The 24,321-nt window shown below is 48.9% G+C and overlaps 3 protein-coding genes across 7 annotated transcripts in view; 1 reads left to right on the top strand and 2 right to left on the bottom strand.

Moving 5' to 3' along the window:
• Nucleotides 1-406: 406 nt before the first annotated feature.
• On the bottom strand, nt 407-3,661 carry TSSK2 (testis specific serine kinase 2). Its single transcript, XM_011355905.2, has one exon. It carries the CDS (start codon nt 1,609-1,611, stop codon nt 535-537), a length of 1,077 nt encoding a protein of 358 aa, XP_011354207.1. The 5' UTR covers nt 1,612-3,661; the 3' UTR covers nt 407-534.
• Nucleotides 3,662-5,437: 1,776 nt separating this feature from the next.
• Nucleotides 5,438-8,015, bottom strand: TSSK1B (testis specific serine kinase 1B). The gene has a single exon (XM_011355906.2). It carries the CDS (start codon nt 7,486-7,488, stop codon nt 6,376-6,378), a length of 1,113 nt encoding a protein of 370 aa, XP_011354208.1. The 5' UTR covers nt 7,489-8,015; the 3' UTR covers nt 5,438-6,375.
• Nucleotides 8,016-9,874: 1,859 nt separating this feature from the next.
• The window catches only part of DGCR2 (DiGeorge syndrome critical region gene 2), a 75,455-nt gene continuing 61,008 nt past the window's right edge, over nt 9,875-24,321 (top strand). For 3 of the 5 annotated variants that reach the window (XM_011355907.2, XM_011355908.2, XM_011355910.2), the window contains exon 1: nt 10,122-10,200. In XM_011355907.2, the coding sequence (XP_011354209.1) occupies nt 10,122-10,200 (79 nt within the window). Of the gene's footprint in view, nt 10,201-24,321 lie in introns of all 5 variants that reach the window. The other 2 variants (XM_023528265.1, XM_011355909.2) reach the window with 2 other exon arrangements.

Consider the following 24,321-nt stretch of genomic DNA (forward strand, 5'->3'; position numbering starts at 1 on the left):
GAGGAGGGGAGAGGGAGAGAGAGGAGGAAGAAGGAAGAGCTGACTGAGGGAGTGGAACAGGGTCAGGGTGGGCTGTGTTGCACCTGAAGTGGAGACATGTACACCTGGCTAGCCCTGGCGGCACTGGGCATGGGCAGGTCAGAGGGAGACCAGTGGGGGCCTGGCAGGTGGGCCCTGGCCGTAGTATTCTCCTCACCCAGAAAGCCTCTCCATGAGTACCTGTGCCTGAGCACTGGTCCCTGGACCCCTACGCTGGAGACCCCCGCGCCGCAGGGAGGGTTGTTGGCTGGGTCCTAGAGAAAAAGACTCCTCAGGGGGCACTCTCAATGCTTGTTTACACTTTGTGGTTTATTTGGTGGTCAGTAATTATTGTCTTTGCTACTAAGTGGAAGAAAGCTAATAGAACGTAATCAAAATAGTGGTTTAATTGATGGATTTTACTTGTTCCTTGCACCTGTGCCTTCTTCAGCTCCTACCTGCCTACTTAGTTTATGTGGGCGCCACCATGCACCACACCCCCCGGCCCTCAGCACCCTAGGTGCCTGCCTTCCCCACCTCAGCTCCGGAGACATGATGCTCTTTCACCCTGGAGGTCTCGGCCAGCCTGTCCTCCATCCTGTCCTCGTTCTCAGGCACCACCAGCAGCCGGTGCTGGGTTTTGGCCCCCAGCTTGTGGTCAGGCCGGTGCTCAGGCCGAGAGCCTGGCCGGGTGTCCAGTTTGCACTCGGCTCGGTACTTGCCCTCACCCTCCCTCTTGAAGGAAGCAGAAGACATGGCTTTGGGCTTGGGGGGCTGCAGCCACGAGTGGCTGAGGATCTCGTCAATCTGCAGCCGCCGGTTGACATCTGGCTGCAGGATGCGGTAGATGAGGTCCTTGCACTCGCCCGTTAGGTTCTTGGAGCGTGGGAAGTCCACCCGGTGCTCCTTCTGGATGCGCAGCATCTTCTTAATATTGGAATCATCATAGGGCATGGAACCGCAGACCATGATGTAGAGGATCACACCCAGGCTCCAGATGTCATAGACCTTGGGCTGGTAGGGGATGCCCTGCAGCACCTCGGGGGCCGCGTACGCCGCTGACCCACAGAAGGTCTTGCTGAGGATGATGCGCCCACTGCCATCCCGCAGGCAGCGCTTGGAGAAGCCGAAGTCAGATAGTTTGATGTTGAAGTCTTTATCGAGGAGAAGGTTCTCACACTTGAGGTCTCGGTGTACAACGTCTAGGTCGTGGCAGTACTTGACGGCTGAGGAGAGCTGGCGGAACATCTTGCGTGCCACATCCTCATGCAGGGCCCCCCGGCACTTGATGAACTCAAGGAGGTCGCCCTGGACGCCGAGTTCCATGACGATGTAGATGCGCCCATCTGAGGTCTCGAAGATCTCGTAGGTCTTGATGATGGAGCGGTGGTTGACAGTTGCCAGGATGTCCATCTCCCGAGGAAGGAATCTCTCCACAAAGTCGGTGGGTGTTTTCTTGCGGTCGATGATCTTGACTGCCACGTTGAACTTGAGGCGCTCAGAGTAGGCAGATTTGACTTTTGCATAGGAGCCCTTGCCAAGATTGATGCCCACGATGTAACCCTTCTTCCTTAGGACCGCGGCATCGTCCATGGTGCCAGGAACGGCTGGCGCCGCTGTCCTCTACATCCCCTCCCCACGTGGACCAGCAGGCATTGTCCTCATTTACAGTGTGGGGAGCCGGTCTGGCTGGGCTGGCCTGGACTTAGAGGGGTGGAACGCTCAGCATTGTCTCCGCGTGACTTCAGCATGTGAAGTCATAAAGCCAGGCTGCCGGGAGTGGGGACTGGGCTGGGGGGAACGGGGCCCCTGGAACCATGGAAGCCCGGCTGGCCTGGCAGGAACGCTCACTCCCCACTCACTGGAAAAAAGCCAACACTCAGGACTGTGGTAATCCTCCCTGCTCTTCCTCCTTGCCGTGGCTTCCCTGTCATGAGTCAGGCCCAAAGTGGGGCTTCCCAGGTCCAGCCAGAGTGCCAGCCTCATCCCAGTTTCCCTCTCCTGGCTGTGGGGCTGACCCTGCATTGGTCCATGTCCCACTAGGGCCAATTTTCCTGCAGCTTCTTTGTGATGTGAAGAAAACCCCATCTAGGACTTGTGTCCTTGGAGCTGGCGGTGCCTGGGAGAGACTGCCCTGGTCTGGTTAGGCCCACAGTGGTTCCACGCTTGGTGGACAAGAGCAGCTCCTGTTTGGGATGGAGAGCTGGGTGGATAAGTGCTGCTGCTCCTATTGCAGTGAGCAGACGTGTGTGGGGTGGAAGGACAGGCAGGGCTTGGTGTGCTGCGGACCCAGGGCCGGCAGATATGCGTTCTGAGAGCTGGGGCAAGCCTGGAGGATGGGCCAGGCTTCGGTTAGGTAGAGAAGGTGGTAAAGCATCCAGGTAGAGAAGAGCCTGGGAGAGGAAAGGGCTTGTTTTGAGAATGGCTGAGTCTCACAATCAGGATGGAGGTGGGGAGAAGGTAAGTGGAAGCTTTTCCCTGAGTGATGGGCAGCCATTGCAGGGCCCAGGGCAGGAAGAGCCATGACCCAAGTCATGTTTTAAGATGTCAACTTAGAGAATGGGCTTTGGGGTGAGTGGAGGCCAGTGCCTTTGACCATGCAAGAGCAGGCTGGACCAGGGCGGCCCTGTGAAGACCAGACAGCAGAGGGAGACAGAGGAGGGGCTGGCGCTCTGGTTAGCAAGTGGGTGGGGCCCCAGGCAGTGCCGGGGTTCCTGGCAGCACCCAGAGCGTCGACAGTTAAGAACAAGCACCTAGGTGAAGAGGGGTCCTAAATTATGTCTCTGGGCCTTGGTGAGGTATGGCATGGAGTGGCTGTTGGAACCCTGTGAAGCACATTGTTTGCATTTTTCCAATCATCTTTTGCATCTGGAAACAATGTGAAAACCCTTTTTCAGGGCACACGTATGGAGTTCTGCTTTGGAAAACACAGCCTCCTGTATGCATCTCGTTAGGTACTTCTGAAGCCATGCTGTTCATTTGTTCTCTGTCACAGGCATCCTGTGCCCCCATGTAGCAAGTTGCCAGGACAAGCGTGCCATGTGCTCGGTGTATGGGAAAGAGGGAAAAAGGCTTGCGTCTGCGTGGGTAGTTGAGTGCCGATGATGAAGCTGGCACACGGAGGATCAGTAGGGCTCTTCCAGGTTGACAGGAGGCAGATGGTGCCAGGCGGATGTAATGTGTTGGCCAGAGCACAGCTGTATGGATGTATCTAGAGCACGCAGAGAGCTTCCTGTGTCTGGAGGTCTGTGTGGAAGATGGTGGGAGCAGGGGAGCCGGAGTCCAGGTGCCAGGCAGGAGTGACTGGCCTCAGCACGGCAGACCCACAGCAGCAACTGCCCTCTATCAGCCACCCAGGCCTCTCTGAAGCCCGATCTCAGCTCCTTAGAACTTCCATTGTTAATAGCTTTAGCTGTTGCCTACCTTTCTCCTGGGGGCTCTCTTTGGCTTAAATGACCAAGATTTCACTCCTTTGTGTCTCAAAAGGAGCTGTGGGGATTTGCAGTTAGGTCCCAGGAGTATGACCCCCTCCCCTTCTCCTGTGCCCCAGATGTTCCATCTGGGATGCCCTTGCACATCTGCCTTCTTGGCTGACTCCATGGACCCACTTTGTGGAGTCTGTCCCCTCATACCCTGCCCTTGCCCAGACAGTTTGGCCTCTTTGTTTCTTGGGGACATGGTGGAGGAGGCAGGTCTCAGCACCATGCAGGCAGAGCTGGAGTGTCTGGAGTGGGTGGCTTCACCCAGCATGTGCACACTGAGGCAGTGTTTCCTTGCATCTTGGAGGTGGGAGTGTTAGGTTGGAATAGGGGACCTCCAAGAGACTCCCAACCTGTAGTCCTGTGAGTCAAAGACCTGCAGACTCTAGGTAGGCCACCCCTTCTGAGCTTTGGTTTCTTCTGTAGAGTGAGCACCCACTTGTCTATTCACCCCATAGGCATTTGATGGTCAGTTCCAGGTACTGGGGTACACTGATGAACTAGGCAGGGCCCATGCTTTCCTGGAGCCCAGAGACCTGGGAGATTCAATGTCATACTAATGAATGTGAATGCCCAGTGGTGACTGTGCCATGACACCGAGGAACATGGAGCAGTGAGGACAGAACTGAGAACTGGACTTGGGGAGGCTGGGAAGGGTGAGGGCCGAGTCGGCCACACAGAGGAGGATGAGGACTGCTAGTGCACATGTTGGTCTGAAAGGACAGCATGGTGAGAGAATGTGGGGGTGGGAAGAAGCACTGTGGGCCACAGTGTCCATTTTGAGGGTCTTGATCCTAAAGCCTTGGAGGGGGGGTCACCGAAGGGGTCTGAGCCAGGGTCAAGCCCACTGGGTTGAGCAGCTCACAGGAGTGGCCAGCATGTGACCACCTGGGGAGGCATGGTTTCAGTCACCTGAGTTTGCCACTCTGTGCTGTATGGTTCAGGCAGGTGTGTACTCTCTCTGAACTATCTCCCTACCTGGAAAGCACACAATAGGTGCTCCTTCCTGTGGTTCCTCCCACCCAGGCTCACCTCCTGGCTGGGCTACAGTGAGACTCCCAGGCCCTCTTGCCTCACATTGTTCACTGCCCTGAGGACTGCAGCAAGCTGCAGAGATGACCAGGGGGAGGAGGTTCATGAGCATCTCCTCAGGACCTCCCCATTTCAGCTGGCCCCAAGTTATCTGCAACTCCACTCCATCACCAGACTAGCTGCATGACTCTGGGCTCCTGGGGCCTTTAGTCTTCACTGGAAAAATTGGGTGGCCACTCCAGTATTTCTAGAGCCTGTTCTGTGCCTGGACCCTGGGCACTTGCTGTCTGTCTGCTGAGCGCTGTTAGGGGCCCACAGAAGGCCTTGTGGAGGGCACGGCCCCTCGACTGAGCCTGGAGATATGGGCAAGATCTGCAAGGACACGTCCACGAGCATGATTATGGTATGTATGTATGGGGTGTGAAGTGAGGGAGGGAGCTGGGAAGCTAGGAGGCCAGACTTGGGAGGACCTCAAAGGCAAGGTACTGGGATCCTTCCTGGGCAGAGGGAGCCAGATTGGGTACTACATGGGACGATGGGAAGGAAGGCAAGGATGGAAGCCTTGGCGGTGGCTGAGCCATGACACATAGGAACATGGAGGTATGAGGACACAGAATATGTGAAAGTGGCTGTAGGGAGGGAGGAGCCAGGCAGAGTTGTGGCTCAGATGTGGGGAGGGTTGCAGAAAGCAGGTCTCAGGCACTCACTGGGTCTCACTTCTCCCAGGGGGTTGGGGGTTGGAGTCACCCCAAGACAGAGACCTGGGAAGGGGCGTGGGGATTGGGGGTTGAATCTGAAGGTTCTTGTCCTCTTGGTGTGTTAACCCTGCAGGTCCACAAGAGGTTATCAGAGTGAGTGCAGAGCAAGAGGAGAAAGGGCCATCACGCCGAGGTGAGGACTGCCTAAGAAACGGTGGGCAGGGCTCTGCCGTGTACAGCGGCCAGTGATGCTAACTACAGGCCTGCTGCCTCTGTGGGACACCAATGGCTACAGTGGCCAGGCATGCATTGTGAGGACACCTGTCCTGTCTCCTCGCCAGTGTCAGCTTATCTAATCTGGCAGGGAGCGTCATCCCTGGGGACAGACTGGGACTAGAGGGGAACAGAGTGTAGTCAAGGCCACACAGTTGTGGGACATGCAAGCTGGAATGTGGTTGTGCTGTCCAGCAGAACCCCTTGCTTCCCCTGAGCTGGGATAATGACCATCGGGCAGGATGACTCAGGGCACCATTGAGAACTGGGTGCCAGCTAGACACAAGGGAACCCCTGGTGGACAGAGCAGAAAAATTGAGTTTCTTATTAGGGTGGGGAGGGAAACCAAGAGAGGCTGAGAGGCTGGTCCACCTGCCCTCTGCAGGTCCCTCCCCACTGGCAGCCTTGTGGGGCCTTCTCCTACCCCTCCTCTTCAGACAGCCTTTTCATCCTCCTGTCTTCTTCCTGTTTCCCCCACCCCACAGCACTGTACTCATGGCCTCCCTCTTGAAGCAGCATCTTCCTCACTCAGCTCTTGGCTCTGGTGCAGGGCCTGAGGTCATGGTCAGGTCACAGTCAGGGCTGGGCACACTGAAATATATTTTCCAAAGTGCTGGTGGAGGGGGGGATCCTTTCCCTGGATGACCGCAGTCAGCCAGGGCAAAGACATTCATGTAGGGGACTGCACTAATATAGTGATTTATTGCTTCTTTAGCCATGTAGATTACCAAGTTCAATGGGAGGGTATAGAAACTGATGAAAATAGTGCCTTATCCGGGACTGTCTTCTTTCTCAGGCTCATCCCTTGGCTTTTCTGGAGCTCAGGCTCGAAGCTGTGACCTCTGCCTCATCCCCTTGGCTGTGAGAGAGGCTCACTAGGTGTGCATCTCTGGAGGCTGTGGGGGGGCCCCTTCCGCTATCTCCATATTTATCTGTTCGCCTGTGAGGGTGAGGCCTGTAGTCTCCAACTGCCTTGATGCCTGCACTTGCAGCTTCTCTTCCTCGAGTTTCGACTCAGGCCTTGCCTCAGGCCGTGCCTCTTCCTGGGGTTCCAGTTTGGTGGCAGACTTCTTATTGGAGCCGGGCTCAGGGGTCCATGAGGGTTCAGTGCTCCGGGAGCTCTCCCCCTTCTTGTTGATGGCTGCAGAGGACAGGCCCTGGGCCTTGGGCTGCACCCAGCAGTGGCTGAGGATCTCGTCAATGTGCAACCGCCGGTTGACATCTGGCTGTAGCATGCGGTAGATGAGGTCCTTGCACTCACCCGTCAGGTTCTTGGAGCGCGGGAAGTTGACACGGTGCTCCTTCTGGATGCGCAGCATCTTTTTGATGTTGGAGTCATCATAGGGCATGGAGCCGCAGACCATGATGTAGAGGATCACGCCGAGGCTCCAGATGTCATAGACCTTGGGCTGGTAGGGGATGCCCTGCAGCACCTCGGGGGCCGCGTACGCCGCTGACCCACAGAAGGTCTGGCTCAGTGTCAGTTGGCCACTGTCGTCCCTCAGGCAACGCTTGGAGAAGCCGAAGTCAGATAGCTTGATGTTGAAGTCCTTGTCGAGGAGAAGGTTCTCACACTTGAGGTCTCGGTGTACAACGTCTAGGTCGTGGCAGTACTTTATGGCCGAGGAAAGCTGGTGGAACTTCTTTCGAGCATCGTCTTCATGCAGGGCTCCCCGGTTTTTAATGAATTCAAGGAGGTCACCCTGGACCCCGAGCTCCATGACAATGTAGACCTTGCCATCCGAAGTCTCAAAGATCTCGTACGTCTTGATGATGGAGCGGTGGTTTAGCATGGCCAGAATTTCAATTTCCCGGGGAAGGAATTTCTCCAAGAAGTCTGTGGGGGCTTTCTTACGGTCAATGATCTTGACTGCCACATTGAACTTCAGGCGCTCAGAGTAAGCGGATTTGACTTTTGCGTACGAGCCCTCTCCCAAATTTATCCCCATGATGTAGCCTCGTCGCTTGAGGATGGCAGCATCATCCATGGTTCCAGGAGCACCCAGTGCCTCTGAGGCTGCCCTGCGAGACGTGGGCCAGCAGCGTCCTCATTTAAACTGTGGACAGAGAGTCCTCTGGGCTGGCTGGGCCTGCTGTCCCTGCCTCCTAGAGGCCCATACTCTAGGGTAGAAGGTTCGGCATTGTCTCCCAGGTGACTTCAGTGGGTGAAGTCATAAAGGAGGAGTGCCCTGGGGGAATGAGGCTCTGGCCTGAGCCACTTGAACTTGGAACCCCGGAATGCCAGCCTGTGGGTTGGAGCAGACTGAAGGCCTTTGGAGAGTAACCTTGCATTTGGCTGGGACCTGAGGTAGGAGAGGGCCATGGGGACACATCAGTCGGCCAATGCCTCCAGATCTGGAGCCAGGACTGCTTGTGGAGCAGTGGGGCTGATTTCTGCAACCCAGGCATCCCAGGAAATCCAGGGCAGGTGTTTGTGTCAGTCTGGGTCCTAGCAGCAAACAAGACATACTCCAGTTAGGGCAGTCCAAGGAGGGTTTATTAAGGGCATAATTTACAAAGGTAGGAGCAGAGCATAGGAATCTCCAATGGTAGTCATAGACTCCTAAAAGAAGGGAGCAATGGTCACTGGAACCTGGGAAGAGTGTAAAGGGGGCCACCTTGAGAGAGGCAGCGACCTTAGTGGAGGCTACAGTGACTCTATAGGGAAGGAGCTAAGGAGAAACGTCCCTAACTTCTCCCTCCCTTTAGTCCTGGAAGCCCTTACTGGTGTCCACACAGGCAGCCTGCGGGACTGAGAAAGTTCGGAGATGGGTCAGGAGAGACAAAGACTCTTGGCCTGAGATCATTGACTTTAGAAAGCTGGGGCTCTACCTTCTCACATGGTTTGGCCGGACATTTCACCTCCCTTTACTTCTCTTTTCTCGTTCAAACCTTTGCCAGTCTGTCTGACAGTGGCTCTGCTGCGCAGGGGATGACTGGAAGGGATTTCTGCTCTTGACTGTGTTTCTTCCTGGGGGCCTCTTCCCAGACTGTAGCCCTCAATTGGCTCCCAGGGCAGATCTGGGGCTGGGAGGCAGAAGGCCAGGCCTGGAGTGCCAGCAGCTGCTCCTGGAATGCTCCCTGAGGATGGTGCAAGTGGAAAGGTCAGCATTGGACAGGGACTAGTCTCTCTGTGCAGTGGAGCCCCTCTGCTGTGACAGCCCCTTTGTCTATTACCTGCTTCAGGCCACGCCCTGAGGAGCAGGGACAGGCAGGTCTGACCTAGCTTTGGGTTTAACCTTGGCCATATCCACCCAGAGGGAGTGTGGATGCCTCTCTCTCAGGTGACCCTGAGTGTCACAGGTTTGAATCCTGGGACTTCAAGACAACCATACCTTGATGGGGCTTGGGAAGACTGCTCTTGGGGAGTGAGTTGGTGGGGCTAGAGGTGGGCCAGGCAAGAATAGGTCCGTACCACCTTTGGCCGTTCCCCCTTTTCTCTGCACCCTCTTCACCCATCTTCACCCTCTTTTCCAATCCTGACACCCTGTGCCAGGCCTTGGCACAGCTTCCTTTGGACAGCTTGGACACTATCTGCTCTGTCCCCTCTCATGGTCACTTTGTTCCTGATAACAGGTGCGAGGTCAACACTTGGAGCACTATCACCAGCAGCTTTCCTCCAGGCAGATGTGGCCTGCTGTGGCACCAGCTGTGCCCAGCCTACCTTCCCCTCCTCCTCCATTGTGTAGGCAGGGCTCTTTCTCCAGAAGCCAGCTTTGCTCCAGTCTCTCTATAACCACAGCTTCTCTGTCAGCTCTCTTTGTATGACACACCTTTAGGCTACTTCCTCATCTGTTTTGAAACATTTTTCAGAACTACCTCAAGGATAGCGTGGGCCCCTCCAGTTTTCTTCATCCCTTCTCTGCAGCGGTTCGGCCTTAAAAAGACCACTTTAGGGAGCACTCTTGGGCCACAGACCAGACCTCAGCCTGCAAGTGTGCAAAGTGTGAAGACCCTTTTGTGTCCCTGTTCCCCTCGGCTCCCTTTTTGTCCTCTTCCTTTATGCTGATCCCCTTGGGCCACTCCCGGCTCCTCCGCTCCCTACCCCTCGGCCCAACTGAGCCCCGCCCCTTTCTGTGTCCGTCATCTAGAGTCCATTGCCCCTCCCCCGCGCCTTGAGCCCTCAGATCCTAGGTCCTTCCGAGGCCCTACAGCTCAGGCTCCGTCCCCGAGCCCCACCTCTCTGTTTAGCCTATGGCACACTTCACTTCTTATAATCCCGCCCCCCCGTCGGGCCCGTCCCGGCCTTAGGCCTCGCCCCTTTTGTACACTACTGCCCAGGCTCCGCCCCTGTTAGGTTACTGGTCCGCACGCACTGGGAACGCGTAGGCCCCGCCCCCTCTCGGCGCTCATTGGCTGGTGCCGCGTCGCGGGCAAGAGGCGGGGTGGTGCGGAGCCGAACAGGACAGCCGCCATCTTGCGCAGAGCCAGAGTCGGAGCCCGAGGTTGCGACCGAGAGTGTGCGCGAGCCCACGGCCAGCGCAGCCGTGGCCCGGCCGGAGCTCTTTCTCGCCGCCTTCCCGCGCCCAGACCCACCCCAGCCCCCAGATTCTCAGCCCGGCCCGGCCCAGCCTCCCCGCGGGGTCACGCGTCTGCCCTGGGGACGATGAACGGAGGATAAATGGTGCCCAAGGCAGACAGCGGTGCCTTCCTGCTGCTCTTTCTGCTCGTGCTCACCGTCACCGAGCCGCTGCGACCAGGTGCGCGGCGCGGGGGGGGCGGGGCGGGCGGCTGAGGGCGGGGCGGGCGGCGTGCTGGGCTGTGGTCGCCCAAGACCTCCTTCCACCCCGCGGGGCCGCGTCCAGGGAGGGCGCCAGCCGAGGCCTGCCTGCTGGCCGCCGCGCCCCCCCGCCCGGGTCCGTGGCCCGCCGGGACCGTGCTGTGAGTTTACCTGGGCTCGAGTGCCTCATACACCATGGAACTTTGTTCTCGAGAGATGTTTCCTTTGGATCCACGTCCGTGGAGCACTGCGTGTTTTTGAGGTTGACGGAAGCGAGAGTCATGTGCGGGGCTCGACCTAACTTCTGAGGCCTGGGAATTCTCTGGCCGAGGGGCTGCGCCTTGGGCATGCCTTCCTTTCTAGCCCAGCGGCTGGGGTCAGGCTAGAGTGCTGGGGGTCGAGAGAGCAGCTCGCGGAGGCACCTGGTTTCCCTTGATTCTGCCTAGCAGTGGCTTGGTGCCTACTCTGGTGTCTCAGCCCTGGAAATCCCTCGATTGGAAAGCGGTAGCCGTGTCGCTTATTGTCACTCAGTGAGGTGTTGCACTTGAGAAGTACTCAGCTCAGACACCGGCCCTGAGGAGGTACTAGAAGTCCGCCTAGCATCGCGCGCGGGAAGCAAGCTTCTTGGGGCAGAGACTGACGCGCTGCCCCGAGGCCGTGTCGCCGCCGTCGGTTGGAGCCTGGACAGTGCCGCGTACTTAGGAGTACTCCTTGTATGTGATCATTAAATTCCTTTGGAACTTTCCTTGGAGCCTGTGTTTTTATAAGAAAGCATGTGGTGGGGGATCAGAATCATGTCACCTAGAAGATCCCAGACAATTTTTATCTCTGTATCTGGTCCACTACTCTTCCTTTGAACTACAGCAAGAAAATCAAATCCCCAGATGCAGGGCTGATTTATCTTTCAGGCACAGGAGGCCAGGTGCTGGGGGCCCACAATGCTTTTAGTGTCCTGTGAAAATGTTTGATTTAAAATCAGCAGGAAAATAACACTTTTAGCTCAAAGAAAATATTGTAATGTACACAGACAAACATTCATCTCTGTAACAACATAGTTGAAAGATATGATTCTTCACATTTCTTTTAATGCACGTAGGGGCCCATGAAGGTAGAAGTGCCCAGGGCCATCTTCTTTGAGCACTGTCAGTGAGTAAAGGCAGGCTGAGAAGCACAGCGCGGTGTGTGGCTCTCCACCATGCCCTAGCCAGGCTCCCACCCTAGACATGCTGAGCCTCTATTCCCCAGTGTCTACTGGTGGCTAAGGCCCTGGATCCACATACAACCTGGAGTCTCTCCAGTGATGCTCTTCTGGGCTCCCCAAGTAGAACTGATTGCTCACTGCTTTTGATAGTCTCTCGGCAGTAGGGTTACTAATCAGTTTCTGACAGTAGGAGAGCATTGGTAGGAATAGAAGCCAGGAAAAGGGCCACCTGTCGAGTGGGTTACTGCATAGGCTCTTGGGAACCAGAGTCAGTGCATATGTGGGTTGTTATGTTAAGTCTTTCAGAAAACATGTCTATACCTGTAGAGAGATGAGACATAATTTGTTTTGGCTCCTGGGTCTCAGTTTTGCATGTTAGGTCACTGGACCCTGAAAGGTGAAGCCATGCGTCATCATGCCTGTCTTTCTTGGAGTGCCTCTGGTTCCAAGTCCATTATCTCCTGCCTAGACGATGGAAGTGACCAATGCCCTCAGCTCCTTTTCCTTTGCTGTCTGTCCACATATCCTGGCAACTGGCCTGCAGCAATTCAGCAAGCATCTTCAAGTGCTTGCTGTCTGCCCATAACTAGGAATTCTCAAGTGGAAAGGATAAACCCTTCTCTCTGGGAGTGCCCATTAGGTGTGGAAACAGACAAGGTGTAAATCAGTTAGTTCACTGAGTGTGGGGGTCCAAGCAGGTGGCAGACATGGCCAACCGTTTGTACCTGTGAAGCACGGGAGGGCTTCACAAAAGATGTCACACTTAGGTCTAAGTTGGGGCAAGGAGATGGCTCTGGCGGAGGGAGCATTTCATTCCATGACTCTCCAGAGCAGAACTTTATAGTGGCTTTAGTGGTTTCTTGACTTGCCCTGCAAAACCTGGGGGGCTTCAGCTGGCTCCCTAAGTTTGGGAATTGAGGGCACTTCTCACTCTGGATCAGATGATCTCCTCGTGTGCTTGTGTGTGCTTTGTGTCCTTCTAGGCAGGGGTTTGTTGGCACTTTCGAGGGAGAGCTTCTTTGGTCTTAGCCTGCGTTCTTAGACCCATACTTGGACAGGGACCAAGCCCCTTTCTGCTCTTCTGTGATGCAGGCCAGGGCATGAGGCCTTTCACAGAGTGGGTGCAATGGGAAACACAAAGTGCTGACCTTGACCTTTTGTCAAAGTTTCTTTTAAATGCATATCTGATATTGGTTACATGCCAGGTGCTGTTCTAGCTCTAACACATGTATTGATTAAGTTAACTCAGGTGGTCCCTGTGAGGTAGATACTGTTATTAGCCCCATGTACAGATGGGAATATTGAAATACGGAGAGCTCATCAAGCTGAGTGGCCGAGACGAGATTCATTCTAGAAGTCTAGCCTGTCCTCTCATGCTTTCTTGGCTAGGGCTCTGTTCACTCCAGCTGTGAATGTCCTGCCTTGGCCATTCTTAACCCAAACCATGGAGCCTCAGGCTACTTCTCTTCTGATTGACCCAGTGGTTTTACTGGTGGAGACGCTGAACCTTTTTCTATCTAAATACTCTGGTCTGAGGGGGAGAACCAACCCTCCTCCCTCCAAATTCCTTCTGTGGTTAGCCATAGTGACCAACAAAGATGTGAATTGTGTCCCCTGGGAGTATAGTGAAAAAGAAAAGGTTGAAGACTTCTGCCAGGAGCCAACAAACATAGAGGGGAATTTAAGGGCCAGCTGACTATGATATCTCAGTGACTCTTTCTCTAATGTACAAGGAGTGCAGCATCAGTTGCTAATTCCAAAACTATGTTTTTCTAGCATCAGTTATGAAAGAAAATCATGCCATCGTTTTCATTCACAGCTGCCTCCAGGGCGACCCCACCATACATGGCTAAAAAACATTTGTCTTCCCTGAGTGAGCATTGCTTTGGCTGAGGTCCCCAGCCCTGTAAAAGGCTAATGCTTGGCTAGGCCGCCTGGTGAGGTAACAGTACTGAGCTGTGTCTTCCTTGGGAAAAAGAAAACTGGCTGGGAGAGTCAAGTGACTTGCGTAAGATCACACAGCTGGTGAGGTACGTAGCTAGAATTCAAACCCGTGTGAATTGGCTCTTAGTTCAGGGTTCTTTCCTCTTTGCCATTAAGGGCCGGGAGGGGCCTTCTGGCTGTGCTGAACTGATAAGTCCTTAATGAGCTGACAAGTGGCTGTAGCACCTTGCTTCTGGGGCAACACGTGGGTTAGCGAATAGGATGAGTTTAGGCAGTTTATAAGCAGAAATGGCCAAAGCTCATACAGTAAAGAAACATTTTTTGCGGGAAGAATTTTAAACTTACAGGAAAGTCACAAGAATAAGATCAGTGCAAAGAACACCTGCATATCCTATATTAGATGTACCTATTGTTAGCATTTTATTTTATTTGTCTTATCCCCCCCCCCATATGTCTGTGTGCTCGTGCATAGATACGTATGCATACATATAATTTTTTTTCTGAACCATTTGAAAGGAAGTTGCATATGTCATGGCTTTTTCCCCCTGAACACTTTGGTCACTTCAGAGAGCAGGAAGAGGCTCCTGGTACTTGATGCCTCTGGGAGATGTAAGGTGATGTTCCCCACCCTTGTATTTACTCTGTAACAAGCCCTCACTACCACAGTCTGTGTGCTAGGCACTCTGTCACCACAAGATGGTCTTGAGGGCACAGGCCATGCCGGGGTTAAAGCTCTGGTTGGCCCAGGTGGCAGCTAGTCAGGGCTAATATTTCATTTGTGGTTCTAGTTTTAGGAATGAAGGATGTGCTGTTGTCGCACATTTTGGCAAATGCGCTTATACCTTCTCGCCACTGTTAGGGCCGCATCTTTCCCGGTTCCTCTGGCCCAGATCACTCTTGCCTGCAGCCTTGTCCTGTTTCTCAGGCCCAGCTCATCACCAACTCACCCCCGCCCCCACCACAGTTCCCCAACACTTAACACATCTGAGATGATCTAGCTGTGGGCTCTCTCTGCATGCATGATCTTACCTCTTCCTCTCCTTAGCTCAGGGACACCTAGTAGATTTCACTCGTAGGTGGAATGTGTCAGTGGCAACCTTTAGGACTTAGTAGATTGCAAGAGACTGATTAAATGTCTTTTCTTTGGTGCTGCTAGATTGTTTCCTCCCCACATGTGCTTTTCTATTCAGATACTAAAGAGTTGGTGACCAGCCCCTTCTCCCTCTTGTCTACAGTGCAGGTCAGTAATCCTGAGAGCTCAGTTTTGGGCCAACAGTTTGCCAGAGGAAAGGGTGTGATCACAGCGTGGTTTTTATGTGACATCAATATTTTTGTTTCTGGTGCGATTTACCAGTTAGTTGACTTGGAATGTTTAGTAAAAGACAGTCCTGCTGATCCAAGATGGGCCGCTCTTGGCATAGCAAGACCGGGGAGGGTGAATGGCACATGGGCAATTGTCAGAGTGCAGTGAGCAGGAGACCCAGAGTATCCTGGGGCTTCTGGGCAAGCCACCTGGGAGGAAGGAAAGCTGAGGTCTGGCGTTACCTTACATGAGCTGTCTGTAGAAGGAGTGGCTGCAGTTAGATCAAGGCGAGTCCAGTATGGTGGTTTAAGAACATGGACTCTAGAGTCATACCGCTTGGGGTCAAGTCCTGCTCTGTGACTGCTTTGTGCTTTAGTTTCCTCGTCTGTAACGTGGACATAATAACTTTTTTCATAGAGATGTGAGAATTACAGTGGGTATGTATAATGTTCTAAGAAGTATCTGATATAAAGCAAATACTTCAAAAAGGCCAACTTTTATAACATTATCCACGAATGGACTTCATGGAAGCAAGACTCCTTAAACTGTAAGCAAGACTCCATGCATGTGCATGTAAGCCACACAAGGGCATATTTCTCAGGAGAGGGTCCAGTCTGTCCCCCACCCCCCGCCCCAGGACGCAACAGAGCACAGTGGCTTTGAGCAGTGTCTCAGACATGGTGAGTGCTAAATGAGTCTAGCCATTTTAATGCTCTGAGAGGGTGTATGTGTGGCTTACAGCGAGCCCCCAAAACAGCCACAGCACTTTGGACAGGGCTAGGATTGTTCATACTGACATGTTTTGCTCTTTGTCACGTTCATGCTGTGTCCCCTGGGCCTGGTCTGGCACAGAGTAGGCACTCAGAAATCAGTTATTGAGTAAATGCACAAATGGCTATTTATATTTTGATATAAAGAGCAACAGCTCCCTTAGCCAGCGGGCCTTGCAGCTGCCCCTGGGTGGTGGGGGGGGCAGATAGTGGCGACGACGAGGGCCTTGTGGCAGCTTTGGAAGAACTATAGAGTACTGGTGTGTGTGTGGGGGGGGGGGGATGCTGCAGAGCCAGCTGGCGTGGGCCTCACTCATGGGCGGTTCTTTCTGCAGATGTAGCTGGGCTGAGAGGTAAAAGCAGGTGAGAGCTTCTCACAAATGTGGATCCTCACTAAAGTTCACCTAGCCACCCAGCCTGGGATTGGAAGGCACTGGGGGCTCCTACAGTTTGGAGCCCTGGGGGCTCTCTTATGGACTTGTTTGACACTGAGGCTTGAGAAGTGGACCAGCCCCTGCATGAGGAAGCCACCTGTCCTTCCCCAGGCCACTGCACGGTACAAGCCTTGCTTGAGAGCCCATGGTGTGGGGAGCTGCTCCCACTTGCCTCTTGGCCTTCTCTCCCTCCTCTCTGTATCACTTCAGTGAGCCTGGGCTGGTCACTGTCCTTAGTCAGCCACTGTTCCCTTCTGATCCTTCTCTGTAGGCTGACTTCTGGATTCCTGGCAGCTACCATCAGTTTGATCAGCTTGTCTGTCTACCCTCATCTGTTGACTGCTCTGTGTTGGACAGAACAGAGCTGAGAGTAGAGCCCTGTTGAGTATGTGGGACCAGGAGGGACTCCATCCACCCTGTGCTCCCGCCCTGTCTTAGAAGCCTTGTTCCTTGTTGGGGGCACTTTCCTTAGGAGTTCATTGCTGTGGAGAGGATTTCTTGGGGCCACCTGGGGTGCTGGACAAGGGGCAGAAGCTACCGAAGAGCGCATCTGGAGGGCCAGTCAGAAGATGTGAGCTTCCAGGACCCCCGCGCACTGAGGTCGACATCGGGTCTTCTGATGCAGAAGCCTTTCGAGTGCCACTGGTTATCTCCTAGGGTCCCTGGGTTTGTTTGAGTACCGACAAAGCTTTGTGGTCTTAGAAGGCAGAACAAGAGGACCAGAAGTACCTGAAAGGGATGAGACTCACCAGCAGCCCAGGCAGGCTTTTGCTGAGCCCTCAGTGGTTTTTTGGCTACTCCTGGGAGGAAAAGACGGTCTTCAGAGTCCTCTCACACCATCAGTGTGAAGGACCCGCGTGCTGACTGGCATGGTTGGCCACAATGAAAGCCTAGGACAGTTGGGAAAACATTCATACATACCATACTTTACATAAATGGAATCATACTTTTTATACAATTTTTTGATATTTTTATTTAAGTGTTTTGGAGATCTTCATAAGTTACTACATAACGCTTTACCTCATTCTTTTTTTTTCCTTTAGTAAGACTTGGCAAGAACTTTCCTCAGTCTTAACTTTGTTTTGTCCATGGGATATGGTTCTGGGAGAGACCTTTTATCAAAACTTTTCATCAACCAGAAGCTGCAGTTTAGTGAAATTTACAGTTAGTGATGGCGTGTCCAATAGGCTGGGGAGACCTAACTCAGAAAGTTATACATGCAATGCTTTCAGCTGACTGTTCCAAGACTCATGGATTTGTCTCAGTCGAAAACTCTATCTGCAGCAAGTCTAGATTGAACTCCTGGTTTTTATATATCTTTATGCTATAACTCAAATTCCTGTGCTTATTTATCTAAATGGCATAATTTCACCAAAGATAATTTAGAATTAGAATGACCATTTAGGGGAACTTTGACATGAGCAAAATTATTCAGTTGAGAGGTGCCTTAAGAACAAAAATGAAACCGAATCCTAAGGAACTAATGGTCTGCATTTTTTCATTTGTATGAGAAAGCCTTAATTCCAGAAAGAATTAAGATTTCAGAACATCTTACTTCAGAGTGAGACGGGATATTTCATTTTTTTTTAAAAAAAAAACTTTACTTTGGAAAGATTTTATACCTACAGAAAAGTTACAAGAATGGTAGTGTGATCCCCAACTGTATACGGTTCACCTATATTCACCAGTTGTGAACATTTGACCACATATTTGCACTTGCTCTCTGTGTGTATCCATACAGAAGTAAAGTATATCTGTATGCAGGTGCACTATTTTTTTTTTTTTTTTTTGGTGGAACTACTGGAAACTAAGTTGCAGACATCATGATCCTTCATTTCTAAATCCCTCAGTTTATATTTCCTAAGAACAAGGCCATTCTCTTATAAGCATGGTACAGTTACAAAGTTTAGGAAACTTAACATAGTACTATTAGCTATATCTTCCATTTTGCCAGTTGTTCATTTACACCATATTTTTTCCCCAGTCCAGGATCCAGTCTGGGATCGTGTGTTACATTTAATTGTCATATGCATTTACTCTTTTTAAAATCTGGAATAGCTTTCTTTGTCTTTCATAGCATGGCCTTTTTAAAGAGTACAGGCCAGTCATTTTATAGAACAAATATTCCTCGTTTTGGGTTTTTAAGATTTCTTCCTTGTGATCAGATTCAGTTGATGAATTTTTGGCAAGAGTGATCCCTCAGGACACTGAGTCCTCCTCAGTGTGTGCGTCTGGAGGCACAGCTCTTCGGTTTGTCCCAGGAATGGTGATGTTAACCTTGGTCATGGTAGGTGGCTTCGGCTGCATTTCTCCGCTGGGAAGATGCTTTTTCCCCTTTGTGGTTGGCAGGTAGCTGGTAGGGAAGTATCCTCACCAAGTGGTTCTGAATCAGTTACCACTGTGATGCTTGCTAAATGGTGATTTTCTCATTTTTTTAGTAGTAATCTACTATAAAAAAAAAAAGAGCTCTTTTTATTTTTTAGTATCAGTATGGATTCATGGATTCTTTTTATTTAATGTGTTATAATCTGTTCTTGTCATTATTCATTTTGATATTTATATCGTAATTCGGTCAATGGAAACCCCTCAGTCTGGCTTCTTTTTCCTTCTGACATGTCCCCATCCGTTCTGAACATTCCTTGTTACCAAGCTCATCTTGTGTCTTTCCTGCTCCAGGCATTTTCCCACAGGGCACTGGTTCCTTTTAGTGGGTGATGGTATTTAGAAACCAAGATTTTGGTGCTAGGTATATTTACCACTACAATGATGTCGCTGCTCCTAGAGCTATCGGTCCAGGGTGTGTGTGTGCATGTGCAGTGTCCATCTCTGTTTGTGTACATGTGTCTTTGTGTCTCTTGTAACTTCATACTTGTTTTAGTTCCAGTGCAGCATCACAGGATCTAGTTTGCTTTCCCTGTTTCATATTTGTATCTCCCTTTTTTAACAGTTGAGAACTCTGGCTTCCAACATCAGTATATTTACTCATTTGCTTAGTCCTGCAGTGCTCACAGAATAGTTTCAGAAGTGCGACACCTATTACCATTACCAACAGCAAACCAACTGAGTAGAGTTTGGATTTTTTTTTTTTTCAACTCTTTTTGTATTTATACTAGTAGTATCTACTCAAAAGTACTAGGTCTAGAAGCTGCTTGGATTAATTCTCTTCTCTCTTCTGCATGTTTATTACACAGTTAGGTTCAAAACCATATTGTTTTGAAACCACCTCTATTAAGTAATATTGAGAGAGGATTTACTACAATCTCATTTTTATAACAAGCTTCTATTTCATCACAGTAATAATTGGTAAGGAAAACATCTCATTTTCAAATAGGTTGTAGTGTTCTCAGTGAATTAAAAAATTATTTTTTAGAGTAGATAGTTACAGTTTTAACATGTCAATACTCTCATGAGTATATATTGCTATTTGCTCAAATTTTGCTTCTGTGGTATGAAGAGAATTATGTATGGTGAGTAAATGATCACTTAGCATCAGTAAAAAGAAAGGCCAACTAAAATTTGTAACAATTACATTCTTTAGATTTCCGCATTAGTAAATGATATTAACTAATCGTTTTATTTTGTTAACCTTAAAATCTTCTGATGGACTGTATTAGAAATTACTTTGTAACAATAACGTCAGTGTGGTGTCCTGGATTTAATCCTGGAACAAGAAAAGGACTTTGGTGGAAAAACTAGTAGAATTTGAATAGTCTGTAGTTCATGTCATAGAAATGTACCACTGTTGGTTTCCTAGTTGTAACAAATGTGCCAGGCAGAGTAAGGTTAACAATGGGGGAAACTGGCTGAGGGGTATATGGTACCTTTTCTGTAAACCTAAAATTATCCTAGATTCAAAAGTTGATTTAAAAAGTTATTTTGTGATAATAATTGGATGCTTAATTATGAATTTTCATTTCTGAGAATCCTTAGACCTGGTTGTCCCAGTTTCATCATTCGTTGAGATTTTGGCAAATTACTCTTTTTGATCTCAGTTGCTTCCTGGAGAAAATAATGGAGGGCTTAGATGTCCTGGAGTCATTTGAGCTCAGTTTGTTTAATAAGCTCCTAGCCCCACCATCCATCACCTTTAACATTTCCTGTCCTCCCCATGTCACATGTCTGTGTTCCAGTAGTTTCTGGCTTGTGCAGTGGATATGGGTGATGTTGTCTGAAGGTGGGGCTGAGCTTGGCCTGGGGATTTGGTACGTGTAGTCTTACACATAATTTATCTGACAACTCCATTTGTGGGGAGGCAGTTAGGCCAGCAGCGGGTCCCTTGTGTAGATAAGGATGCCAAGGCCCAGAGAGAATAATTATCTTACCTGGTGGCATCACTAGCTTTTAAGTAGAAGAGGCAGAAACCAGAAACTGAGGACTAGTATGTTGAGCCATGTGCCCTGTCTCCTTCAGGATTCCAAAATAAGATGAAAGAGCTGCATGGCTGCAAGGAGCAGTGGAGATGTACCATCTGGTGCCCTCTGCAGAGGAGGAAGCATCTTCTTAGTGCTCATGGCCTCTGGCTCCACCACCATCTTGTGTGGACACTAACACTGTCACAGCTCTTTGGACCTAGCAGACCAGTTCAGAGAGTTAGCCTTTTAGTGGTCTACCTTGGTCACTTCACTACCTTGTGATTGCAATCCAAAGAAAATGTACGTTTTTGAGAAGCTTGGGAAGCTTTTTAGTATCTTACCTTTCACCTCCTTGTGGATTTTGAACCATGTGGATACGTGACCTCTTATGAAGCATTAATAAAAAGTAAACTATCAGAAAAAGGAATTCTAAAATAAATATTTCATATACTTAAACGTAAAACTGATAATACTTGTAAAAAATAGGTTTGCCCTAAAAACGAATAGGACACACAATAAAACAATGTTATAAAATTCTGTCTAGATGCTGAATGCAGGTACTCACATCAGCCTTATTTTGCAGATGAAGAAACAGAGCTTGGGAGAATAAGTGACTTGCCTAGAGTCGTGCAGCTCACCAGTATTTAAAACCTGGGCATCCTAGTGTTGATGCTCTGATATTGCACAGCTTCAATAAGTCCATTATCCTCAGCTCTTTGGCCATCTGCTCTTTCTCATCTTTATCCTCCTGCCTTTTCAACTTGAACCTCCTTGCTTTTCTTGTCTCCCTCCCATGGCCTTGGCCACCAGTGAGTGCCAGTGCTAACTCCCCATCTCACCTAGCCCCTGCCCTCAGCTGTGTTTTCAGGAATGCCCTTCAGGGTGCCTCACACTTGGCCTGTCAGAGCTGAAAGCGTCCCCTGCTGGCCTGGTCCTGTGGTCTTGGTTCTTAGCTTCTGCTGCTGTTATCGTTATCAATATCACCACCACCACCACTACCCACCACCCTATTCCCTACTTCTGAGTATCATGCACTCTGCTAAGCACTTGGTATGCAATAACTTAATTAATTCTAACTATACCCCTACTCTTAGTAGAGTTTTTGGTGTGTTGACTCTTACTCTTGATTTTATTTCTGAAATAAATGTATGAAATGAAACTCTCAGGCTGTAAATGTTATCTTTGAGCATTCTTTAAAGAAGCCTGCTAATGATAAGCTTTGTGCTTTTGCAGGTGTAACTCGGGTGAGGGTTCACGTGAGTTCTAAGCTAGCCTGAGAGGGGAGCCAGGGGCAGGCCTCCCCACTGATGGCTGGGTCTCCTTTTAGGATGCCTCAGATTCACAGGCCTGCTTTCCTGCAGGAGTTTATTTGGTTTTATTATTGCCAGTGTGACTTTAAAATCCCTCATTTACACATGGGAAACTGGTCTGGAGAGGGACATGAAGAGACCTCATTTTCTTTTTCTAAATGGAGATAGTAATGACACTGACCTTAGAGGATTGTTGGCTAGATCCAGGGAAACAAGTTTTAATTTTTTTTTCAACTGTGGTTAAAAAAAAATTATATAAAATATACACTCTTAACCTTTTTAAGTGTACAATACAGTAGTGTTAACTATATACACCCTGTTGTTATCCTGCAAAACAGAAATTCCATACCCATTGAACAATTTCCCTTTTCCCCCTCACCCCAGCCCTTTGCAACCACTCTTCTATTTTCTGTTTCTAGAAGTTTGACTATTTTGGGTACCTCATGTAAGTGGAATTATGTAGTATTTGCCTTTTTTTGATTCTTTTTGATACATACCCAGAATTGGGATTGCCGGATCATATGGTAATTCTATTTTTAATTTTTTGGGAACACCCATAATGTTTTCCATGGTTACTGTACCTTTTTACAGTCCCACCACTAGTGCACAAAGGTTCCAGTTCCTCCATATTCTCACCAACAATTGTTATTTATTTTTTTGTTTGTTTGTTTCATTTTGTTTTTTAATATTGGCCATTCTAAAGGGCATGGGATAATTAATATCTCATTGTGGCTTTGATTTGCATTTCCCTGGTGATTGGTGATATTGATCATCTTTTCATATTCTTGTTGGTCATTTGTATATCTTTAGGGAAGTGTTTGTCCTTTGTCAATTTTAGAATCAGTTGTTTGTTTTTATGTTGTTGAGTTTTAGGAGTTCTCAATATGTTCTCGATACTAATACCTCAGATATATAATTTGCAAATATTTTCTCATTCTGTAGGTTACGTTTTCTCTTTGTTAATTTGATGGAGTCCCCTTTGTCTGCTCTTGCATTTGTTACCTGTGCTTTTAGTGTCATATCTGAAAATTCATTGTTAGATCCAGTGTCATGAAGCTTTTCTCCTGTTTTCTTCTAGAAGTTTTTTAGTTTCCGGTCTTACATTTAGGTCTTTAATTATTTTGAGTTGATTCTGTATATGATGTACAGTAATGGTTCAGCTGCATTCTTTTGCAAGAGGATGACCAGTTTTCCCAGAACTATTTGTTGCAGCGACTATTCTTTCCCCATTGTATGGCCTTGGCACCTTTGTCCAAGATCATTTGACCATATCCTTGAAGGTGTATTTCAGGGTTCTCTATTCTGTTCCTTTGGCCTGTATATCAGTGTTTATGCCACAGTGTTTTGATTACTGTATCTTTGTAATATGTTTTGAAATCAGGACATGTGAGGCCTCCAGCTTTGTTAGTTTCTCAAGATTGTTTTGGCTGTTCGGGGTCCTTCAAGTTTCCGTATTAATTTTAGGATGGATTTTTCTATTTTGGCAAAAAAAAAAAAAATGTCATTGGCATTTTGATAAGGATTACATCAAATCTGTAGATTGCATAGTATTGAAATCTTAAGTCTTCCAGTTCATGAACATGGGATGCCTTTCATTTGTGTCTTTTTAAATTTTTCAGTGTTTTATAGTTTGCAGTGTACTACTCTTTTACCTCCTTGGATTATTCCTAAGTGTTTCATTCTTTTTGATGCTATTGTAAATGGAATTGTTTTATTTCCTTTTCAGGTTGTTCATTGTTAGTGTATAGAAATATAACTCGTTTTTTGTCTGACTTTTGTATCCTGCAATTTTGCTGAATTTATTAGTGTTAACAAGTGTGTGTGTGTGTGTGTGTGTGTGTGTGTGTGTGTGTGTGTGTGTGTGAATCTTTAGAACTGACATATAAGATGCTATCTGCAAACAAAGATCATTTTGTTTCTTCCTTTCTAGTTTGGATGCCTTTTTTCTTTTTCTTTTTCTTGCCTAATTGCACTAGCTAGTACTTCTAATACTGTGTTGAATATAACAAGATTTGACATTGTAAGAAACTGCGAGATGTATTTTCAAAGTGGTTGTGCCATTTTACATTCCCATCAACATTATATGAATTCCAATTGTTCTGTAATCTCGCCAGCATTTGGTGTTGTCAGACTTTTTAAGTTTAGCTGTCATGTGGTTTTAATCGCATTTTCCTGTGAGTGATGGTATTGAGCACTTTTTTGTTTTTTTAACCATTCGTATATCTTCTTTTGAGAAGTATCTCTTCAAATCTTTTGCTCATTCTTAAGAGATTGTTTGCCTTTTTATTTATATTTATTATCGAGTTGTAGACGTTCTTTGTATATTCCAGATAAAAGTTCTTAGATATGTTACAGATATTTTCTCAATGACTTCCCCATTTATTTGCTTAGCTGTACTTTTAAAAGTATCTGTGTTTTATTTTTTAATTTCGTACACTAAAATTCACTCTTTTTAATATATCATTCTTTGAGCTTTGACAAATGTGTAGAGTCATGTAATCATCACCACATTCAAGATGGAGAACACAGTTCCATGACCGTTTCCCTTGTGTTGTCACTTTGGAGTCAGCACTTCCCCTTACCTTGAGGTTCCCACCTGGCAGCCACTGATCTTTTGGTGAAGTCCAGTCTATAACATTTTTTCTTTCCTAAATCATGCTTTTGGTGATGTATGTAAGCACTCTGCCTTACCTAGGTTCACGAAGATTTTCTGCTAAAAGTTTTATAATGTTAAGTTTTACATTTAAGTCTTTGATCTGTTTTGAATGAGTTGTTATATCTGATATG

The sequence above is a fragment of the Pteropus vampyrus genome, unplaced genomic scaffold (genome assembly GCF_000151845.1).
Source record: "Pteropus vampyrus isolate Shadow unplaced genomic scaffold, Pvam_2.0 Scaffold23, whole genome shotgun sequence".
In the NCBI taxonomy this organism is placed as follows: Eukaryota; Metazoa; Chordata; class Mammalia; order Chiroptera; family Pteropodidae; genus Pteropus; species Pteropus vampyrus.

Excerpts from the sequence above, each read along its gene's own strand:
- TSSK2 (XM_011355905.2), bottom strand. The coding sequence starts at position 1,611 with ATGGACGATGCCGCGGTCCTAAGGAAGAAGGGTTACATCGTGGGCATC.
- TSSK1B (XM_011355906.2), bottom strand. The coding sequence starts at position 7,488 with ATGGATGATGCTGCCATCCTCAAGCGACGAGGCTACATCATGGGGATA.